We start from the raw sequence: 21,505 nt of genomic DNA on the forward strand, positions 1-21,505 counted from the left end.
GTCGAGGATGGTCAAGAGACCAAAAACCTATAGGTTCTCCAGTTTATGGATATATGCAAGGTGGAATTCCAGGTACTTTACCCGGTTCACTAGCGAGAGTTGGTTCTGTGGGTACTTTAGGTTCTGTAAAACAAGGCCCTCCACCTAATTTAGCACCTTATTTATGGGGTCATATAACTGAACGTATGGCGACAGCCAATTTATATGCAGTAAGTTTGATATTATATCATTTTAATAATACGTAGTTCTATTATAAACAACAGTGTAAAACATATTTATTCTGCGTGTGACCCCTGGAATCACCCAAAATTGATCCAGTCAAAGTGGAATTAGAGTACTCTCAATTTGAAAAGATTACAACTTAGCCATACGTTAGGTTGACATGGAACACTACTGGAGGGAGGATTTATAACAGTGGCCCTGGTGGCTAGATCTTCAGCCCTTAAATACTAGGGTCCAAAGTTACTAGGTTGGACTTAGCCAGATTTTATATAGAATAAATTTAACGTGATGGTCGGTTCGCCTAGTGCGAACCACGAAAAAAAAATTGCAATCGAATCTTGAACATTGATCTAATGGATGAAGATTAAGGAGATAGACTATTATCTGGTCATAAAGTATTGATCCTAAATTCAAAACATGAATAACTTGTGTTTAAAAAAATCGCATTGAAACGTGAAATATATGGATAAGTAGATTGAAGCCCGGGAAAAAAAAATTTTATATGATCATATATAAACATATATGTTCATACACAATTTATATATGATCATATAAGAAATATATAAAAATTATATATGATATCATTTATGTAATATTACATAAAAGCTTATATGATCTTATAAAGTTCTTATAAGAATTAATATACTCTCGTGAGGACTTTATAAAAATTGATATGACTTTATATAAAGTTATATATAACTTTATAAAAGTACTAGATAAAGTTTTATATGCTTATATATAATTATATATGATTATATAAAAGTTCATATGATCTTATTATGAAAATCTTATAAGAATTTATATAGTTTTATAAGGATTTGATAAAAATTGATGTGATTTTATATAAACCCGAGAAAAAGTTCTTATAGAATCATATATAAACATATGTGTTTATATATGATTATATGAAAGCTTACATAATCTTATAAAATTCTTATAAGGATTCATATGATCTTATAAGAATTTTATAACAATTGATGTGATTTTATGTAAAGTTATATATAACTTTATAACAATGCCAGGTAAAGTTTCATATGCTTATATATAATCATATATGATCATATAAAAGCTCATAACAATCTTATAAAATTTTTATAAGAATTTATATAATTTTATAAGGATTTTATAATAGTTGATATGATTTTTTATAAAGTTATATATGAATTTATAACGTTAACAGATAAAATGTTATACATTATATGCAGTCATATATTATTATATAAAAACTCATATGATCTTATACAATTCTTACAATAATTCGTATAATCTTATAAAATTTTTATAAAATTCGATGTAACTTCATATAAAGTTATATATAACATTGTGAAATTACAAGAGCACGTTTTATATGATTATACATAATCATGTATGATCATATGAAATCTTATATGACCTTATAAAATTCTTCTACGAATTCAGATAATTAATGAAAATTGAGGTGATTTTATATGAATTTATAAATAAATTTGTATAAGTACAAAAGAGTTTAATACGGTTATATAAAATCATATATGATTATATAAAAGTTTATATAGTTTTATGATTCTTATATATAAATTTCTGGGAAGGTATGAGTTGCCTACCATTTTATTGCCGAATTAATAGTTGCTTACCTTATTAATACATACATTTTTAATGCCCACTGTATAATTGCAAACTGTTTTGTTGCCTACAAAAATAATTTAATAACGTTCTATTGTCAAAACAAATATTTAAAAGTTTTTAAATTATTCCATAAAAACAAATGCTTTCTATGTAATCATCTATTGAAATGAGTATATTATATACAGAAAAATAGATCTAAAAGAAGTTAATGGCTACTTACAGCCCTAGCGGATTCGAATTACGGTAAATACAGTGATTTACCGTAATTTACGACGCCTAGCAGAATTACTGTAAATTACGGTAATTTACCGTAAATTACGGTAATCTACGGTAAATTGCGGTAATCTACGGCAAATTACGGCAAATTGCCGTAATTTACGGCAATTCTGCTAGGCGCCGTAAATTACGGTAAATTACGGCAATTTACCGTAATTTGCCGTAGATTACCGTAATTTACGGTAATTCTGCTAGGCACCGTAAATTACGGTAAATCACTGTATTTACCGTTATTCGGATCCGCAAGGGAGCGTATACAAAGAGAATTTGACTTACCAATGACAATACTGGCCTGGTAATCTTACATAGTAAAAAATTAGCGGAGTGAACGTGAAGTAAATTCGGAGTGATTAACGAGCGGATGAGTTTTTTTTAATATGAAAAATCCGGATTGGAGTAAATGTGAATTGAATTCAAATTCAGATCCCTTCGGAATCACTGAGCTGAAAAAGCAAACTTCATGTTTACTTCGTATGCAGAGGAGTTTTTTTTAAACTCTGGAACTGTAAGTGACGGAGTGAATTCGAATTGAAATAAAATCCGTCATCACTACGAATTCACTCCAAATTTTTTACAGTGTAGAACAGTTAGCACCAATCGGACTTTCTACAGTGATCTGTGTAATATAAGTGTAGATTCATATAATTTTATTATTAAAATTTTTATAGAACACTAGATTGTTGCCTATTGCTTTAATACAATCTGATTGTTGCGGTCATTTTGAATGAAAATTTTTTCTGTACTAAATACTAATATAAAATAAGTTTTTGACTTCTTATCACTCTAATTAATTATCATTATAATATAAAAAATATATTATTATTATGTACAGTTGCTGACATTTTATCTGCCATACACGGAAAAAAATAGGCGCTGCAACAGGATTGTAGCAACAGGACACATCATGTGGTAGCAACAGGACAAAATCCTGTTGTAGCAACAGGACACATCCTGTGGTAGCAACAAGACCCAATCCCGTTGCAGCAACAGGATTTTCCTGTTACAGTAACAGGACACACCTTGCTTCCACACAAAAAATCCTGTTGCTGCAACCAGATTTTGTCCTGTTGCAGCACCTATTTTTTTTCCGTGTAACAATTTGTTTTTCATAAATAATATACAAATCTACATGTCATTAGATATCTAAATAGGATATAGATATTCGCACTTAAAAAAAATGTATTAGAATAAGTATACAAATTTATAAATATACACTGTAGATGTAGCGATTTCTTTGGTCAATGTTATAACAATAACCCTGATAATAATACTTTTTAGTATCATTATGTCGTCCGGAAATTTCACTAATATCTTCTCTACGATTATCCATTTTTAAAATAACTTTAAATAAGAGATGAATAAAATATTCAAAACAAATTGATTAACAAAATATGTTTGTTAATCAAGCTTTCTTCTTTTTAAAAAAAAAAAATGAAACGCAATCAACTTATTTTAAGTGTAACTTCATTAAATTATATATATATATATATATATATATATATATATATATATATATATATATTAGGGTGATTCGAAAAATAAACAAAATTTTTTTTTTTCTTCCAAACAGGTTCAAAAGTTTCGTTAAGATAAAAAAAGACGCCTGTGAAAATTAGAGCTCTTAATATTAATATTAACATGGTCCGCATTGCACTTTTCTATTTCCCATAAGAAAAACATGGGAAAAATTTTTTTTATGTCTTCTGATTTTTATAAGTAGCTAACGATGCGTCATAGGAATAATTGGAAGTCATATTTTTGTAGAGAATTGAATGCTCTACAAAAAAAGATTCTTATTATTTTTTGCGGAATCTATTTGTTCAAAAGTTATTTGAGGTTGAAGTCGAATTCATATTAAATTTTGAGTTTTTCTTACTTTTCCGGCGAAACTATCAGACCTATTACAAAATATCATGGGACCTTTTTTGTAGACAATTTTATTTTCTAGAAGATATACCAAATAAAGTTTATTCGAATTCCGCATTGTTTTCTAGTTATTTTCATTTTAATGTCATGCTGATAAAAAAAATAGTCTTCTGATCGATTTTAAGAGCTTGACATTAAAATAAAAATAACTAGAAAACAATGCGGAATTCGAAAAAACTTTATTTGGTATAACTTCTAGGGAATAAAATTTTCCACAAAACAGGTCCCATAATATTTTGTAATAGGTCTGATAGTTTCGCCGGAAAAGTAAGAAAAACTCAAAATTTAATATGAATTCGACTTCAACCTCAAATAACTTTTGAACAAATAGATTCCGCAAAAAATAATAAGAATCTTTTTTTGTAGAGCATTCAATTCTTTACAAAAATATGACTTCCAATTATTTCTATGACGCATCGTTGAAAGTTTGAGCTCTTAATAATAATATTAACAACTACCGCATCGCAATTTTCTATTTCCCGTTTAAATAACATGGGAAAATTTATTTTTTAAGCTTTGGAATTTTGTAGCTCACGGTGGGGCCAATACTTTTGAATGTTCAAGACATATTCTTATGGGAAATTCGACGCTCTACAAAAAAGGTCTCTTATAATTTTTCGATATTTTTATTTCTTCAAAAGTAATTCGAAGTTAAAATTAGATTGACGATAAATCTTTACATTATTTAAATTTTTTGACGCAACTATCAACTTTATCTGAATATTTAAAAGGACATTTTTTGTAGAGCATTTGATTTCCCACAACTTATCTCAGAGAAAATTTTCGATATTTCTCATAGGTCGTAAGTTATTCGCAATTAACTGAAAATTTAACATAATTTATTTTAAGCAACAAAATTTAGATTATTTAAGAAAATTTTCAGTTAATTGCAAATAACATACGACTTAAGTGAAATATCAAAAATTTTACTTTGAGATAAGTTGTAGGAAATAAAATGCTCTACAAAAAATGTCCTCGAAAATTTTTGGATAAAGTTGATGGTTGCGTCAAAAAATTAAAAAAATGTGAAAATTTATCGTCAATCTAACTTTAACTTCGAATTACTTTTGAAGAAATAAAAATATCGAAAAATTATAGGAGACCTTTTTTGTAGAGCGTAAAATTTCCCATAAGAATATATCTTGAACGTTCAAAAGTATTGGTCCCACCGTGAGCTACAAAATTCCAAAGCTTAAAAAATAAATGTTCCCATGTTATTTAAACGGAAAATGGAAAATTGCGATGCGGCAGTTGTTAATATTATTATTAAGAGCTCAAACCTTCACAGTATTTTTTTTTCATCATTTCCAAAAATATTTTCGATATAAGAAAGAAAAAAAAAATTAGTCGATTTTTTTGAATCAGTCTAACATATATTTCAATAGATAATTACATAGAAAGCATTTGTTTTTACGGAATAATTTAAAAATTTTTTAATATTTGTTTTGACAATAGAACGTTATTTAAATATTTTTGTAGGCAACAAAACAGTATGCAAATATTTTTGGTAGGCAACTTAACAGTATGCAACAAATTTCAGTAGGCAACTAACAGTAGGCAATTTATCTCAGTAGGCAACTTTACAGTAAGCAATTATACAGTGGGCATTAAAAATGTAGGTATTAATAAGGTAAGCAACTATTAATTCGGCAATAAAATGGTAGGCAACTCATACCTTCCCAAATATTTATTTAATTGCTCTTTATATTTCATAAAACTAAGTGGTTGTAGAAAAATGAATAAGTACAACATATAAAAGTTTCGGTTCAACATTAGTAGGTTCGTCCAGTAGCTACCGTTCAAACCTAGTGATCAGAAGGACGGCAGTTCGCGCCCAGAGCCCAGCAGAATTTTCACCGAGTTTTTTCACGCCATTTACCTCACTTAAATAGTTTAAACGTTAATGATCACAAACTCTATTAGGATGATAATAATAATAAAATTTTTTTTAAATTAAATTTATTTGTTTTGTCGCTGCATAGGCCAAGTCTAGCAAGCAAGCATGGGCCAGGTCTGGCAAACAAGCATGGCTCAGATCTGGCCACCACGCATGGGCCAGCCTTGGCAATGATGCTTGGGCCATTGGTAACAACCAAGCCTGGCACGCTGTTATCATCCCAGACTTTTGCCAAAGCTGGGCCAAAGCGGGTTTACAAACATGGGCCAGAGATCGACAGCATTGCGCCAAGCGTGGTCCATATCTGGCCCCGTCGTATTTTCCTGTATGGGTATACAAAGATATTAACAATTATTATGCGTGATGTATTTTTTGCTAACACGATTATATTTTTTTACTATGTGTATAGTAAAGTCTATTATGTATAGATAAAATTAAAAGTTGGTCGGGATAGCATATACAAATATTTATTACAAGTTCAGAAACTTTTGTTCAAAGGAGACACCGGGCCGTCAGACATAGGAAAGGACTCGCGCGCGGGAGATCAGGGTTTGAATCTCGGTTAAAACAAGTGATTTTTTAAAAATAAAAAGCGACGCTAACACCCATACAGATGACATAAATAACAATAATAATTAAAATTATAGCACTAATAATAAGAAGTTTAAAGCTCTTAAAAATTTAATTTAATTAATTTCCATTCTAATATAGTAAAATTTACTGAACGGGATAGTAAAATTTACTAAATATATATTCAAGTTTACTAATGCAGTATAGTAGATTTTCCATAACCAGTATATAAGAAAGTACTAAACGAGTTGTAACTATCAATAATCGGATCTTCAATACTTCATATTTGACATATAAATTTTACTATGCGATATAATAAGTACTCTAAAATCAGTATATGAGAAATTACTATACAACTTGTAAAATATACTTATCTGTTTATGGATTATTCATATAAATCATAAGCGTTTCAAGATTACTATCTAAATTTAGTAATTATTCTCATATTTTTTAGTAAAATTTACTCCATTTTTTTCTCCGTGTATATTTACTGTAAATTCACTGTGAATTTGCTGTTGTACCACTCTAAACTCACAGCAATACCACTGTGAGATTACTATAAAACTATTATAAATCGATGGTAAAACTGCTGTGAGGTAACTATGAAACGACTGTAATAACATAATAAGATTACTGTGAAACCATTATCGAACCACTGTGAGATAACCACCCGATGAAAAAAGATTTTGTCTAATCATATATGAATATATATGTTCATATTTATGATCATATATGATTATATATAATCATATATGAAGTTATATATAATCATGCATGATTATATATGGGGTCATATATAATTATATATAATTATATATGACCTCATACATAATTAGATCTGATCATACCTGGCTGTTATGAGCCCATATATAAGTCTATATATGATCAGATCTGATTATATATAAGTCTATGTATAATTAGATATGATCATACTTGGCTGTTATAACCCCATATATAATCATACATAAGTCTATATATGATGAGATCTATTTATATATAAGTCTATATATAGTTAGATTTGATCATACCTGGCTGTTATGGCCCCATATATAAACATATACAAGTCTATATATGATCAGGTCTGATTATATATGAGTCTATATATAATTAGATATAATCATACCTGGCTGTTATAACTCCATATATAACCATATATAAGTCTATATATGATCAGATCTGATCATATATGAGTCTATATATAATTAGATATAATCATACCTGGCTGTTGTAACCCCATATATGATAATATATAATAATATATGATAATATGAGTCTATACATGATTAGATCTGATCAGACATGATTGATACAAACTCATATATAATTAGATATAGGCCTATATATAATTAGATCTGATCAGACATGACTGATATAAACCTATATGTAGTTATATATGTCTATGTATGTTTAAATCTGATCAGACTTCATTGATATGAAAAATATATATATATATATACATATATATATATATATATATATATATATATATTAAATAATATGACAATTTTTTAATATCAATGTTATTAAATTTTTATTCTGTCAACTATCAATCAAACTTAAATCCCCAATACTTAAAAAATATTCAAAGGTTTCGGCGGCAATTTAAAAGTATAAATCGATATCGATTGATATACGAATATTTATAAGTTTATAGATAAATTCATCATTAGGTGCATTATCTACGTAGGATATATCAATTTGATTATTTGAGTTAAGTAATGCCAAAAACGTTTCTTAATTGTAAGTGTATAACAGACTAGAGGATCAGACTACAAACCATCGATAACCAAAGTTAAACAGCATCGACGTGGGACATTAATTGGACGGGTGACCTCGTAGTAAAATAATAGTCAATGGTTAATAATTTTTTTTTTTAATTAATTTTAACCGACATTGATATTGATGAAGACAATAAATCCTAATTAAACAACTTAATTAATAATTTACAGATATTCTAAATGAGATTCTAAAAAAGACTATATTCGTTCATGCATGATTATATATAATCATATATGATCATGTATAAACAGATCAAGTTATGTATGATCAGACCTGGCCAATTTTTGGATCTGATCATATATAGACAATTATGCATGACCATATATAATTAGACAAAATCTTTTTTCATCGGGCATAAAACTACAGTAACCAAATGGCACAAAATTATGGTGATTTTACCGTAATTTTATCATGGTCTCTTAATGTTTTTACTATAATCTCATCGGAATTTCACCATAATTTCATAGCGATTCCGAAACCGCGAGGGTATACAGAACGCGATATTGAATATTTTACGTGAGCAATGACTGACGCCGATTGCGATTCTTCCGAATTCTAAGCTTTTTTTAATTTTCATGCAGGTGTGTACAACGGTCATAGGCTTAAAAACCTTTTGAAAATTATGATACGTACTCACTCACCTGGGAAACTGTATTTCGTTGTATTGTCCATTATAAAGAACTACGGTCAGAAAATTTAGCGAATACTTAGAGAAATTTTCGAAATAAATCTGCGCCTATGATAAACAAACGGATCGGTCAACCTGACAAGTTCCTGATCAGGACCTCGTCAGGATATCTCTATTAAAAAAAAAAGTTATTTGCTATCGGGTTAACCTGACGAGTTCCTGATCAGGACCTTATCTGGATATCCTTATTCAAAAAATAGTTATCCTATCCTTTTAAATATTTAATTTACAGGCTAAAAATTTAAAAAAGTACAAAAGAATATTATATAAAAATCATGTCAATCATTGTAGCACAGATTTTTTACTTCTTCATCAGTTATTCTTTGACATCATAATCAATATTATATTTACACTTTCAAGATCACTTGTGTATGTCAGCCCAGTGGATAGCATCGAGGACTTTGAATCGAAAGGACGCAGGTTCGAGCCCAGCAGTTATCGGGATTTTTTCATCAATAATAAATATGTTTACTCCCTCTAATTAATGCTCTCAACACAATAGATAACGTTCTCGATCGAATTAAAATTCTCTTATTTTTTTTTTTGCAATTAAATATTTTTTTTAAATAATTACTAAAAAGGTAATCCTGATAAGGATTTGATGAGGATATCCTGGTAAGGACCTGATAAGGCAATCCTGATAAGGACGTGATGAGGATATCCTGGTAAGGTCCTGATAAGGCAATCCCGATAAGGACCTCATGGGTCTTAAGCGTTACATCCATATCAGGATCCTCGTCAGGATACCCTGATCGAGACCTTATTTGAAATAAGGTTAACCCGATAAGGACCTCGTCAGGCCCTTACGAAAAATTCTAGTCGGGAATCAACAAATTTGGTGAGGAAAAGATTGATAGACGCATAGCTTGGATCAGTGTTGAGAATCGGAAAAGTGTAATGGCCAGTATGAGAGTCTGTTCACTCCACTTCATCAAAAATTATTTTTTACCATCAATTAAGTATTATAGACAATATTATTAGCTCTAGTTACTTCTAAAAAAAGTAATGAATTTATTTCTATTTAGGCTTTTATGTTATAGTTATTGGTTCAACTCGTTCTTATTCTGAGTGCCAACCGAACCACTTTTTGAAGTAAGTGGTTCGGTTCGCACTTGGAATTAGTGAATATTCACTTATTTTTACTTATTCATGTTTAGAGAGCAAAAAGAACTGACTATATCTAAGTATATCCAAACAGATCTCAAAATATCCAAAGAAATCCAAAGAGACCTCACTATATCCACGAATATATAAGTGTATCCAAGCAGATCTGCGTAAATGTCGATTTTTAAAGAAATCTACATGGATTTAAGCACATATATCTAAAAAAGTTTCACTATATTCTAATGAATGCATGTATAAATATATTATACTTTAGACCATTCTAAAAACAATATCTACTCACATCTTGGATCGTATTGCTATCGCTTTTTAATGCTTTTGATGAACCTATGTATAGCATATATCAAAAGTCAATTGATATTTAAGTAAACAAAAATAGATAAATACTTTAGAATCATTGATCAAACTGATTTATTTTATTTATTCATTACAATATCAAGTATATGATTTAAATAACGTATATATCAAAATCAGTAAGAAAAAAAAAGTAGAAAATGTTTGATAAACTAAATATTTTAAAACAACGTTAATGTTTTATTTAAGGACGTTGTATATTTAAGAAGGGTCAATCATGAATTTACGGTGCAGCGAGCTTTTGCACCTGCAGATTTTTTTCATACTTTCGTTTAATTTCGTCAATTCTTTGCGTCATTGAACGCTTTTATTAAATTATCGTAAGATGGACGGTGTGGCTTAATAAGTTATAGATCAAATTGAATGAAATATAGTATAGTACCGGATAGCTCAACTGGTAGAGCGCTCGGCGCGAAAACGCTATGGACTAGGGTTCGATTCCCAGTTCGGGGTATCTATATTTTTCTCAATTTATCTATAAATTGTCTTATTGAGAAAGTTAATTGTAAGTTTAGGTTTCACTATATTTTAAACGAACGTTTGTATTTAATTACATATAATCAAAAAAATTATGAATATTGTCGTAAACTTCGATCTATTACATGGGGCTAAATATATTTTATTCACCTTAATCTATATAGTTAAGTGTAAACAGATATAATACTACCAATGTGTAATAATTTATTTTCGGAAATATTAATATCTGCATGGATAAAAATTTGTAATTTTCGTATATTACTCAGATCTTTGTGTATAATTAGACAAAAATACTCTGTATTTAATGTCTTATTCGCAGTAGAACTCCGACAGTTCGACGATTCAGGAGCCTTACCTGTACTTAAATATTATTGGATCTGACCAAATATGACTACATATAGACACACATTTTTCGATATGGTCATAGATTCTTGGATATACGTATATATGCTTGGATATTAGAGTGGTCCAAAAAAAACATTTTTTTTTTTTTCAAGTGCTATTGTCTCAAAAGCTTTTCTTAAGAATAGAAAGAATTCCCTCCAAAGCGCAGCTTGATATCTCAATTTTTCGAGAAGCTCAATACATTTATATTTTTCCATTTAAATAACATGTAAAAAAAATTTTTTTACGTTTTCATTCGGTGAAACTACGAAAAAAATTTTTGTCTGAATTTTCTACTAATTATTCTTGTACGAAATTCAATCTCTACAAAAAAGTATTGAATTAGTTTTTTCGTAATCCTAACGGGTAAAAAGTTATTGAGCTTTTAATATTCACAATAAAAGAAAATTTAATCAGATATGAAGGAAATTAAATTCAGTATCCATCCACAAGGACTAGCTTTAATTGAAAAATATAATGAATTTGGGACAAAAGATGAAGAACAGAAACAATATCTGTTACAAATAGTTGCTGATCATAGGAAAAAATATCCAAATTGTAATAAGAAAAATTATTCATAATTATACACGGAGAAAAAAATATAGTAAATTTTACTAAAAAATATGAGAATAATTACTAAATTTGGATAGTAATCTTAAAACGCTTATGATTTATATGAAAAATTCATAAACAGATTAGCATATTTTACAAGTCGTTTAGTAAATTTTACTATCCCAGTTTAGTAAATTTTACTATCCCGTTTAGTAAATTTTACTATATTAGAATGGAAAAAAATAAAATTATAGTTTTAATAGTTTTTCAACTTTTTATTATTATTGATTATTATTATTATTATTACTGCCATCTGTATTGGTGTTGGTGTGGATTTTTGTTTTTTAAAAAATCACTTGATTCAACCGAGATTCGAACCCTGATCTCTCGCGCGCAAGTCCTTTCCAATGTCTGACGGCCCGATGTGTCCTTTGAACAAAAGTTTCAGAACTTGTAATACGTTTTTGTATATGCTATTCCCACCAACTTTTAATTTTATCTATACATAGTAGAATTTACTATACAGATAGTAAAAAAATATAATGGTGTTAGCAAAAAATACACTGCGTATAGTAATTTTTAATATTTTGTATAGTAACAAATCCTATATTGTATTAGAAAATTTACTTTCTTAAATTTGTATTTATTAATAGTACTTGATAGTAAAATTTACTATACAAATAGTAAAAAATCTAATCGTCTTAACAAAAAATACATTATGTATAGTAATTTTTAATATCTTATTATGTAATTATTACTAACTAGTAAATTTTACTAAATGTTTAGTAATAATTATACAGAATGTATTTTTTCATATCTGTTAGTAAATTTTACTATAGTATTGTAATTTTTACTATACTTTTTTCTCCGTGTATAAACGATTATTGAATTATTTAACTATTATAAACAGCTTAGAGTTTGATTAATTTCGAAATAAATACATGCAGTCACCAAAAAAGTTTTCAAAAAGTTGAAAATTATTTCAAATCTATAAAAATTCAATAAACTATCTAATAATGGTGTCAATTCCATTAAAGAAGTGCTCTAAAACTATCTCCCTTCAAATTTACTTAGTAATGAGTACTTAAAGCTCAATAACTTTTTAACCGTTAGGATAACGAAAAAACTATTTCAATACTTTTTTGTAGAAAATTAAATTTCCTATTAGAGTGATTGATGAAAAATACAGAAAAAAATTTTTTCGTAGTTTTACCGGATGAAATCGAAAAAAAAATATTTACGTGTTATTTAAATGGCAAAATACAACTTTTATTGAGCTTTGTGGAGAATTAAGATATAAAGCTGCGCTTTAGAGGGAATTTTTTTATACCTTAGAGAAGCTTTTGGAATGATAGCCAAGAGACTTTTTTTTACCACTCTATTGGATATGAATTATTTTTGAATCTATATACCGATATACATACAGTTGGGTCTGAGCAGATATAACTATATGTACTTATATATGCTTGGATATAAGTATATCTGCTTGGATATAAATCTTCATATCTGCTTACATATAGTTGGATCTGAGCAGATATAACTATATATACTTGTATATGCTTGGATATAAGCATATCTGCATGGATATCAATTTTTATATCTGCTTATATATACACAGAAAAAAAAATTGACTTGATTCAAATAGAATATTCTTGAATCAAGAATACTAGTTTGAAAAATTCCATTTTTTTTGCTTCAAGAATTTATTCCTTGGCTCAAGGAGTTTCAGGATTCTTAAATCAAGATTTGTATATGCTTGGTTCAAAAGTACATTTTTTTCACACAATAAATTTAACTCTCAAACCAAGTAACAGATTTACTTGGGTGAAGTAAAAATTTTGACGCCAGGTGGCGCCTCGATGAGTATATCGTATTTGCTTGTTTTTCTCAATTCTCAGTTAGATGTAGTTAGTTTTAAATTGTAAGTTCACAACTATGTATAAACATCAAAACATAAATCTCGCCGTTGATAATTATTTTTGTTTAATGGATATAAATATGAACAAATTTCGTTATCATTATACCTAAAGTAGTAAATAATAACTATGTTCAAACTTTAAAGATTTTCACAGTAAATGTATTTAATTGTCAATGCTTTTTTTTTATTTTTTTTTATTTTAATTGTTTTTCTAGTATACAGCCGTAGTAACGGCTTTTTACACTTTTTGCCTTTATATTGCAACTGCTTTACTTTCTATTTCTGCCTTCATTGTGCGGCTGTGGGCCGACTTGTGCTTATACTGTACTGCATCATTACGGTGATGCCCTACAACCTTCCTTGTGCAATGAAGGTGTAGTGGCGTAGGGAAACCACAGAGAAAACCTAGCCAGTACAGTTTCGGTTTGGGTGAAGCTCCAGTGATCGGTAAAATTCCCATTTTACCGATCACTGGATCTTCATCCCGCGCCTAACGGCCAGAGACCTTCGTTCGAACCCAACGCGTGGCTAAACGGTCACTCAGCCAAGTAGTGGCCATGCTCAATGCTACTTAACTTCGGTGATCGCCCGAGCCACGCGTGTGCCGAACGGCTGCCTCAGCCGCTGATTGTCAATGCTTATTTACTGGATAACCTCAAATTTTCTACTATTAAAAAAATGTGGTCATTGAACGAAAAAATTATTTAAATTTTTAGCATAAATAAATTTTTTTTTTAAATAAAAATATGCATTAAACTTTAAATTTAAAAATTAGTATAAGTAACTATTTTAGTAATAAACTGATTAATAATTTTTAAGAATATATTTGTATATTTCTCAATCGAGTAAAATAACATCCTGATTCAAAAAATTCGTTATACTCAAACTAAGTCGGTATCATCCTGAGTCAATATTATCGGCCTCAAACCAAGAGAAAAAAATTCTTGGGAGAAATAAATATGCATCTTGTTTGAACACAAAAAACGCTTCTTTCAAGAATAAAATTTTTGAAAGAAAAATTTTTATTCTCCATTGAAGAGTTATAATTTATTTATTCAAGATTGAACTTTTTTTTTGAATTGAGAAATTTAGATGTTTTGGAACAAGAATGATATTTTGAAGAAAATAATTTACTTGAACCAAGTTAATTTTTTTTCTGTGTAGTTGGATCTGAGCACATATACATATATATGCTTGGATATGCGTTTATCTACTTGGATATCAATCTCAATGCATCTCTATATTTGCTTATATATGATTAGATTTGAGCAGATATCATTATATATGCTTATATCTAGCAAGATCAAACATTTGGATGTATTTGGATATAAATAGATACAACGAGATCTAGACATATCTGGTTGGATCCAAACATTTTTTATCGGGATGTATTTTTTAAAATTAAACTTTGAATATTTATATCTCTGGTAACAATTGGTGAAAAAATTTGGAACTTGGCAAGAATTTAGTTATTTGTACGATATTTGAAAGGGTGTAATCAAAATATTTTTAGACAACTATTTTCTTACTTCTAGACCCTAACAAAGTTCGTTTTTTTCCTTCTAATATTTTGCTGTTTGTTAACAATTAATGAAACAATTGATCATTTCTGTTATTTATATCAGTTTTGTCTATAATTTTGGAGATCAGTGATTGAATTCAACCATTTTTTGAATTGCGAATTGACGACTGTTTATTTTATTTTTTCAAATAATTTTACCCAACCGACAAAAAGGTACAAATTCGGGAGATAAAATTGCTTTTTTTAATAAGCTATAACTTTTTCAAAAATTAACTTATCAGGACTTTTTTTTCAAAATTTTCGTTATTAAATGTTCTTTTTGAAAAAAAAATAAAACAAAATTATTCAAAGTTGTTTTCTATTTTTGTTTTCTTACTTTTTCGAAAAAAACCGAAACTTTTTTGATGATTACCATTTTTTTTTAAGAATTTTTTTTTATTTAAATTTCAAGGTCTCTTGAATACCCCCATGAATTTATAGAATGATGCTATAAGAAATAAACTCAGAAAAAAAAAATAATTAAAATAAAGGAACTCGTAAGAACACCACTAAAAAATTTAAGAGAAAAAATGGTAATCATTGAAAAATTTTTGCCTTTTTCCGAAAATTTGAAAAAAAGTGATGGAGATAACTTTGAATAATTTTATTCTATTTTTTTTTCAAACAGTACATTTAAAAACGAAAACTTTTGAAAAAGAAAAAAAAAACGTCCTCATAAGTCAACTTTGGAAAAAGTTATAGTTTATCAAAGAAAAAATGCTTTTGTTTTTTTTTTTCCAATTCGTAACCTTTTGTTGATTAGGTAAAAAAACAAAAAAAAATTCTGAGACGTTTTCGATGAGGAAGAAACTGAAAAAAAATTTTCAGTCAAATCGAGGGTGGTCGGGTTCCAAAGTGGTTGATTTGGCGTGGAATGCCTAATATATTTATACATGTATGTATAAATGGGTATGTTAAGTTATTTTTAATAAATCAAGAATTTTAGTTGCTAAAACAGTAGAGACATGATATAATAAGCACCGTATCAATGAAAAGCAATTATTCTATTTATCTTTCCTGCCCGATAAAAAACGTTTGGATCCAACCAGATATGTCTGGATCCCGTTATATCAGTTTATATCCGAATATTTGATATTGTTAGATATAAGCATACATAATTATATCGGCTCAGATCTAATCATATATAAGCAGATATAGAGATGTATTAAGATTGATGTCCAAGTAGATATACGCATATCCAAGCATATAAAAGGGGCATTCCACGCCAAATCGACCACTTTTGACCCCGACCCCTCTAGATTTGCCTGAAAATTTTTTATCCTTTTCTACCCCATTAAAATCATTTTACAGGAAATTAACAAATTTTTTTACTCAACCCAAAAAAAGTTATGGGTTTTTCAAAAATAAGGCTTTTATTTTTCCAAATACACGGAGAGAAAAATATCGCCAGATTAAGTATACATATCGCTATTCTGGCTATACGCTGTATAGTCATCTTACTTAACGATACGCCGTATAGCCAATTCAGCTATACAGAGTATCCTCACAGTGGATCGTCAAAATGACGATCCGTATCCTTATTTTAGGCATTTTATGAATCGCTGACATGACTATTGCGCAAACTCTGTATTTAGGCATCCGGCAACCGAGAACGATGATACGTATAGCCAATTTAGCTATACGGATCCTCACGCCGGCGATGCAGATACCTATATCAACGAAACTACATATCGTTACAAAGGCTATTCGTCGTATTGTTAAATTAAATAAACGAATACTTAACCTAACTCAAATACGTATCTTTATTTCAACGATACTATAGACTATTAAATTAATATAAGAGTACTCCTAAATTAGGTATACAAATCGTTATTCTGACGATACGTCATTTGAGGATACATTGGATAGACATTCTGGAGATATTTTTCTCTCCGTGTAGCTATAACTTCTTCAAAAATTGACTAATTGGGACGTCTTTTTTTTCAAAATTTTCTCTTCAAATGTGTTTTTCAGAAAAAAATACAAAAAAATTAAAAAATATTAAACTCTATCAAATTTTCGGCTTTTTTGAGAAAAACCATAATTTTTTTAAAGTTCGCCATTTTTTATTTTTTTTTTTATTTCCTCAAAAAAAAGTTCAATTTACTCTGCGATTTTCCCCGCCAATTCCAGAGTGGGCGGACTTTTTCTTCTTTTCTTTTATCAATTGAAAAAACATATTTTGCCCAGTTGGGCTTATTTTACAAAATATCACTCTGGAAATTTTTGAGGATTTATAGACGACTTCAGTGTTTGACAAATTGAAATGAAAAAATTAATTAGAAGTGGTAATCCTCAAAAAAATTTGGATTTTTTTCTAAAAATTAAAAAAAAAATAGAAGATACATATAAATAATTTTACTGTAATTTTTTTCAAAAACTACACCTGAAATTGAAGAGAAAAAAAAATTGCCATTTGGTTTATTATTGACCAAGTCACAGATTTTCGAAAAATAAATCTAACGTGCATCTAACGAGCAAATAAAAAAAAAAAAAAAATCGCGAACTTTAAAAAAATTATGGTTTTTCTCAAAAAAGCCGAAAATTTGATAGAGTTTAATATTTTTTAATTTTTTGTATTTTTTTCTGAAAAACACATTTGAAGAGAAAAATTTTGAAAAAAAAAACGTCCCAATTAGTCAATTTTTAAAGAAGTTATAGCTATTTGGAAAAATAAAAGCCTTGTTTTTGAAAAACCCATAACTTTTTTTGGGTTGAGTAAAAAAATTTGTTAATTTCCTGTAAAATGATTTTAATGGGGTAGAAAAGGAAAAAAAAATTTCAGGCAAATCTAGAGGGGTCGGGGTCAAAAGTGGTCGATTTGGCGTGGAATACCCCATAAGTATATCTGCTCAGATCGAACTATATATAAGCATATATAAAAATTGATATCCATGCAGATATGCTTATATCCAAGCATATACAAGTATATATATAGTTATATTAGCTCAGACCCAACTGTATGTATGTGGGTATATAGATGCAAAAATAATTCGTATCCAAGCAGATATACGTATATCCAAGAATTTATCACTATATCCAAAAATGTATGTCTATATGTAGTCATATTTGGCCGATCCAATAATATTAAAATACAGGTAAGGCTCCTGAATCGTCGAACTGTCGGGGTTCTACTGCGAATAAGACATTAAATACTGAGTTTTTTTTATCTAATTATACACGAATATCTGAGTAATATACGAAAATTAGAAATTTTTCTCTATTTATCCATAAATTGTCTTATTGAGAAGGTTGATTGTAAGTTTAGGTTTCACTATATTTAAAAATTGGTGTATTACCGTACGATAGACGGTGTGGCTCAATAAGTTATAGATCAAATTGAACGGAATATACTATAGTACCGGATAGCTCAACTGTTAGAACACTCGGCGCGATACCGACATGGTCTGGGTTCGATTCCCAGTCTGGACTACCCGCTCGGGAAAAAATGCTCAGATATGATCATATCTGAGCATTTTTTCCCGGGTATATCTATATTTTTCTCAATTTATCTATAAATTGTCTTATTGAGAAGGTTAATTGTAAGTTTAGTTTTCACTATATTTAAAAATTGGTTTGGATCTCTTTTGATATTTTAAGATTTGTTCGGATATACTTAGATATAGTGAGATCTCTTTGGATATTGTCAGGTTTGTTTGAATCCGCTTGGATTGCGCCAAAAATTGGATCCAAGCATACCTGATTGTTTAGATCCAATCATATTGGATCTAAACATTTTTTATCGGGTGTAGAAAAAAAAACAAGTCAACGCATAACCCGGGAAAAAATGTTTTTATAAAATTTTATAAAATAATGTAAAATTTTATACAATTTTATAAAATTTTGTAAGATTTTATAAGATTTTACAGCAAAACTTTATAAAAATTCATACAATTTTATACAATTTTATAAAATCTTATAAAATTTTATAAAATTCAATAAAATTTTATAAAGTAAGCTCTGAGTAAGGAACGTAATAGATGAATGTAATTTTATAAAATTGTATGACATTTTATAAAATTGTATAAAATTATATAAAATTTTATAAAGTTTTACACAATTGTATAAAATTATATCAAATTTTATACAATTTTATAAGACTGTACAGCGAAATTTTATAGAATTTCATATGATTTTATATAATTTTATCAAATTTCATAGAATTTTATAAATATTTATAAAATTTTATGTGGCAAGATCTTAAAAAGGAAGTAATAATTAGATGAAATTTTATATAATTTTACGAAATTTTATAAGATTTTATAAAATTGTATAAACTTTTATATAATTTCATAAAATTATATAAATTTTTATACAATCTTATACAATTTTATAAAGTAATTTCTTAGTGAGGGAAGTAATAATTAAATGAAATTTGATATAATTGTATGAAATTTTATAAAGTTTTATACGATTTCATAAAATTATATAAAATTTTATACAATTTTATAAAGTAATTCCTCAGAAGGGAAGTAATATTTAGATGAAATTTTATAAAATTTTATAATGTTTTATACAATTTCATAAAATTATATAAAATTTTATACAATCTTATACAATTTTATATTATTTTATGAAGTAAGTCCTTAGAAGAGAAGTAATATTTAGATGAAATTTTATAAAATTTTATAAAGTTGTAGACGATTTCATAAAATTATATGCAATCTTATAAAATCTTATACAAATTTATACAATTTTATAAAGTAAGATCTCAAAAGGGGAGTAATAATTAGATAAAATTTTATATAATTGTATGAAATTTTATAAAATAATATAAAATTTTATAATATTTCATAAAACTTTAGAGAATTTGATGTCACTATTGCATCTAGTGTGGGGTAGCATTTTGTAAAATTTGATAAAATTTCACACAATTTTATAAAGTTTATTACAATTGATTATAAAAATTGTTAGAAATTCAAAGTAAATAGACAAAATTTTCAATGGCCATAAAAAAAAAATTTCATTTTTGCGGGCAAAATATGGTGATAAACAAATATGAAAATTACATTATCAAAAATATAATTGATTACCTAAATATATGCAGGGTACCCCCAGAAAAATGTAGAAAAAAACAAATTCTGAATATTGAATAAGTTTGATTTTATTAAAATTTTTTGTAAGTTATTTACATTAAAAAAAAATATATTTTACACAATAATTGGATGCAAAGGAAGATAAAAAAGTTTTTAATAGTTTTTATCATAATACAAAATTCTTTAACGTTTTTCGACCGGCACTCGATTCTTGAAAAAGTTTAACGAAAAAAAATTCAAAATAATGCTCAATTATATCTACAAAAGTAATTTTGGGATGGTTATAATAGATTTAAAAAAAAAAATTTTTTTTTCATAAAATTTTAGAAGTACCTCGTTTTGCCTACCCCGCCGCCCCTTTCTCTTACATATTTATATATATATATATTACAAAATGTGATAATTTTGAATTTAATGTTTTTAAACTTTTATTTTGTCAACTATCAATTAAAATTAATTCTTCATTACTCAAGGAAAAATTCAAAGGTTTCGCCATTAATTCAAAAATATAAATCATTAAAAATCAATAAATTTAATTAATTTTAAAATTTTATGTCCATTAAACAATCGATAGTTGAGTTATTCAAATCTTTTTTTTATATATTATTATAAATTAATACTATAAAATATGGCTGATAAGAATTCATGAGTAATCATAAATACAGCCACGAATATTTCCAAGCTACAAGTGACCAATAGACGAGCGTAGCAGACAACGATTCTTCAATAACAAAAGTTAAACAGCATCGGGGGTGGCCATAAATTGGATGGGTGACCCGTCCCGGAAAAAAAAAATCATTTTATAAAATTTTACAAAATTTTATACTGAAAATGGCCTGGTAAAATTTTATGAAATTTTACAAAGTTTCATAAAATTTTATAAATTCTTATAAAACTTCATAAAATTTTATAAAACTTTATAAAATTTGATAAAATTTTACCAGGCCATTTTCAGTATAAAATTTTATAAAATTTTATAAAATGTTAGTACTAAAATTTTGTAAAATTTTATAAAATTTTATAAAAACATTTTTTCCCGGGAATTTTCATAAAAAATTTGAATTCAAATTTAATTTAAAAAGTTTTATTTTAATTTTTAAAATAGTATTCTATTTCGTCACTGTGGGTCGCTCGCCAC

At 27.7% G+C, this 21,505-nt stretch overlaps 1 protein-coding gene across 1 annotated transcript in view; it reads left to right on the forward strand.

Moving 5' to 3' along the window:
• The window catches only part of LOC130670138 (uncharacterized), a 116,712-nt gene that overhangs the window by 82,141 nt on the left and 13,066 nt on the right, over positions 1-21,505 (forward strand). Inside the window, exon 9 of the mRNA XM_057473352.1 lies at positions 2-209. Coding sequence (XP_057329335.1) covers positions 2-209 — 208 coding nt within the window. The remainder of the gene's footprint in view (position 1; positions 210-21,505) is intronic.

Source organism: Microplitis mediator, chromosome 6 (genome assembly GCF_029852145.1).
Source record: "Microplitis mediator isolate UGA2020A chromosome 6, iyMicMedi2.1, whole genome shotgun sequence".
NCBI lineage: Eukaryota > Metazoa > Arthropoda > Insecta > Hymenoptera > Braconidae > Microplitis > Microplitis mediator.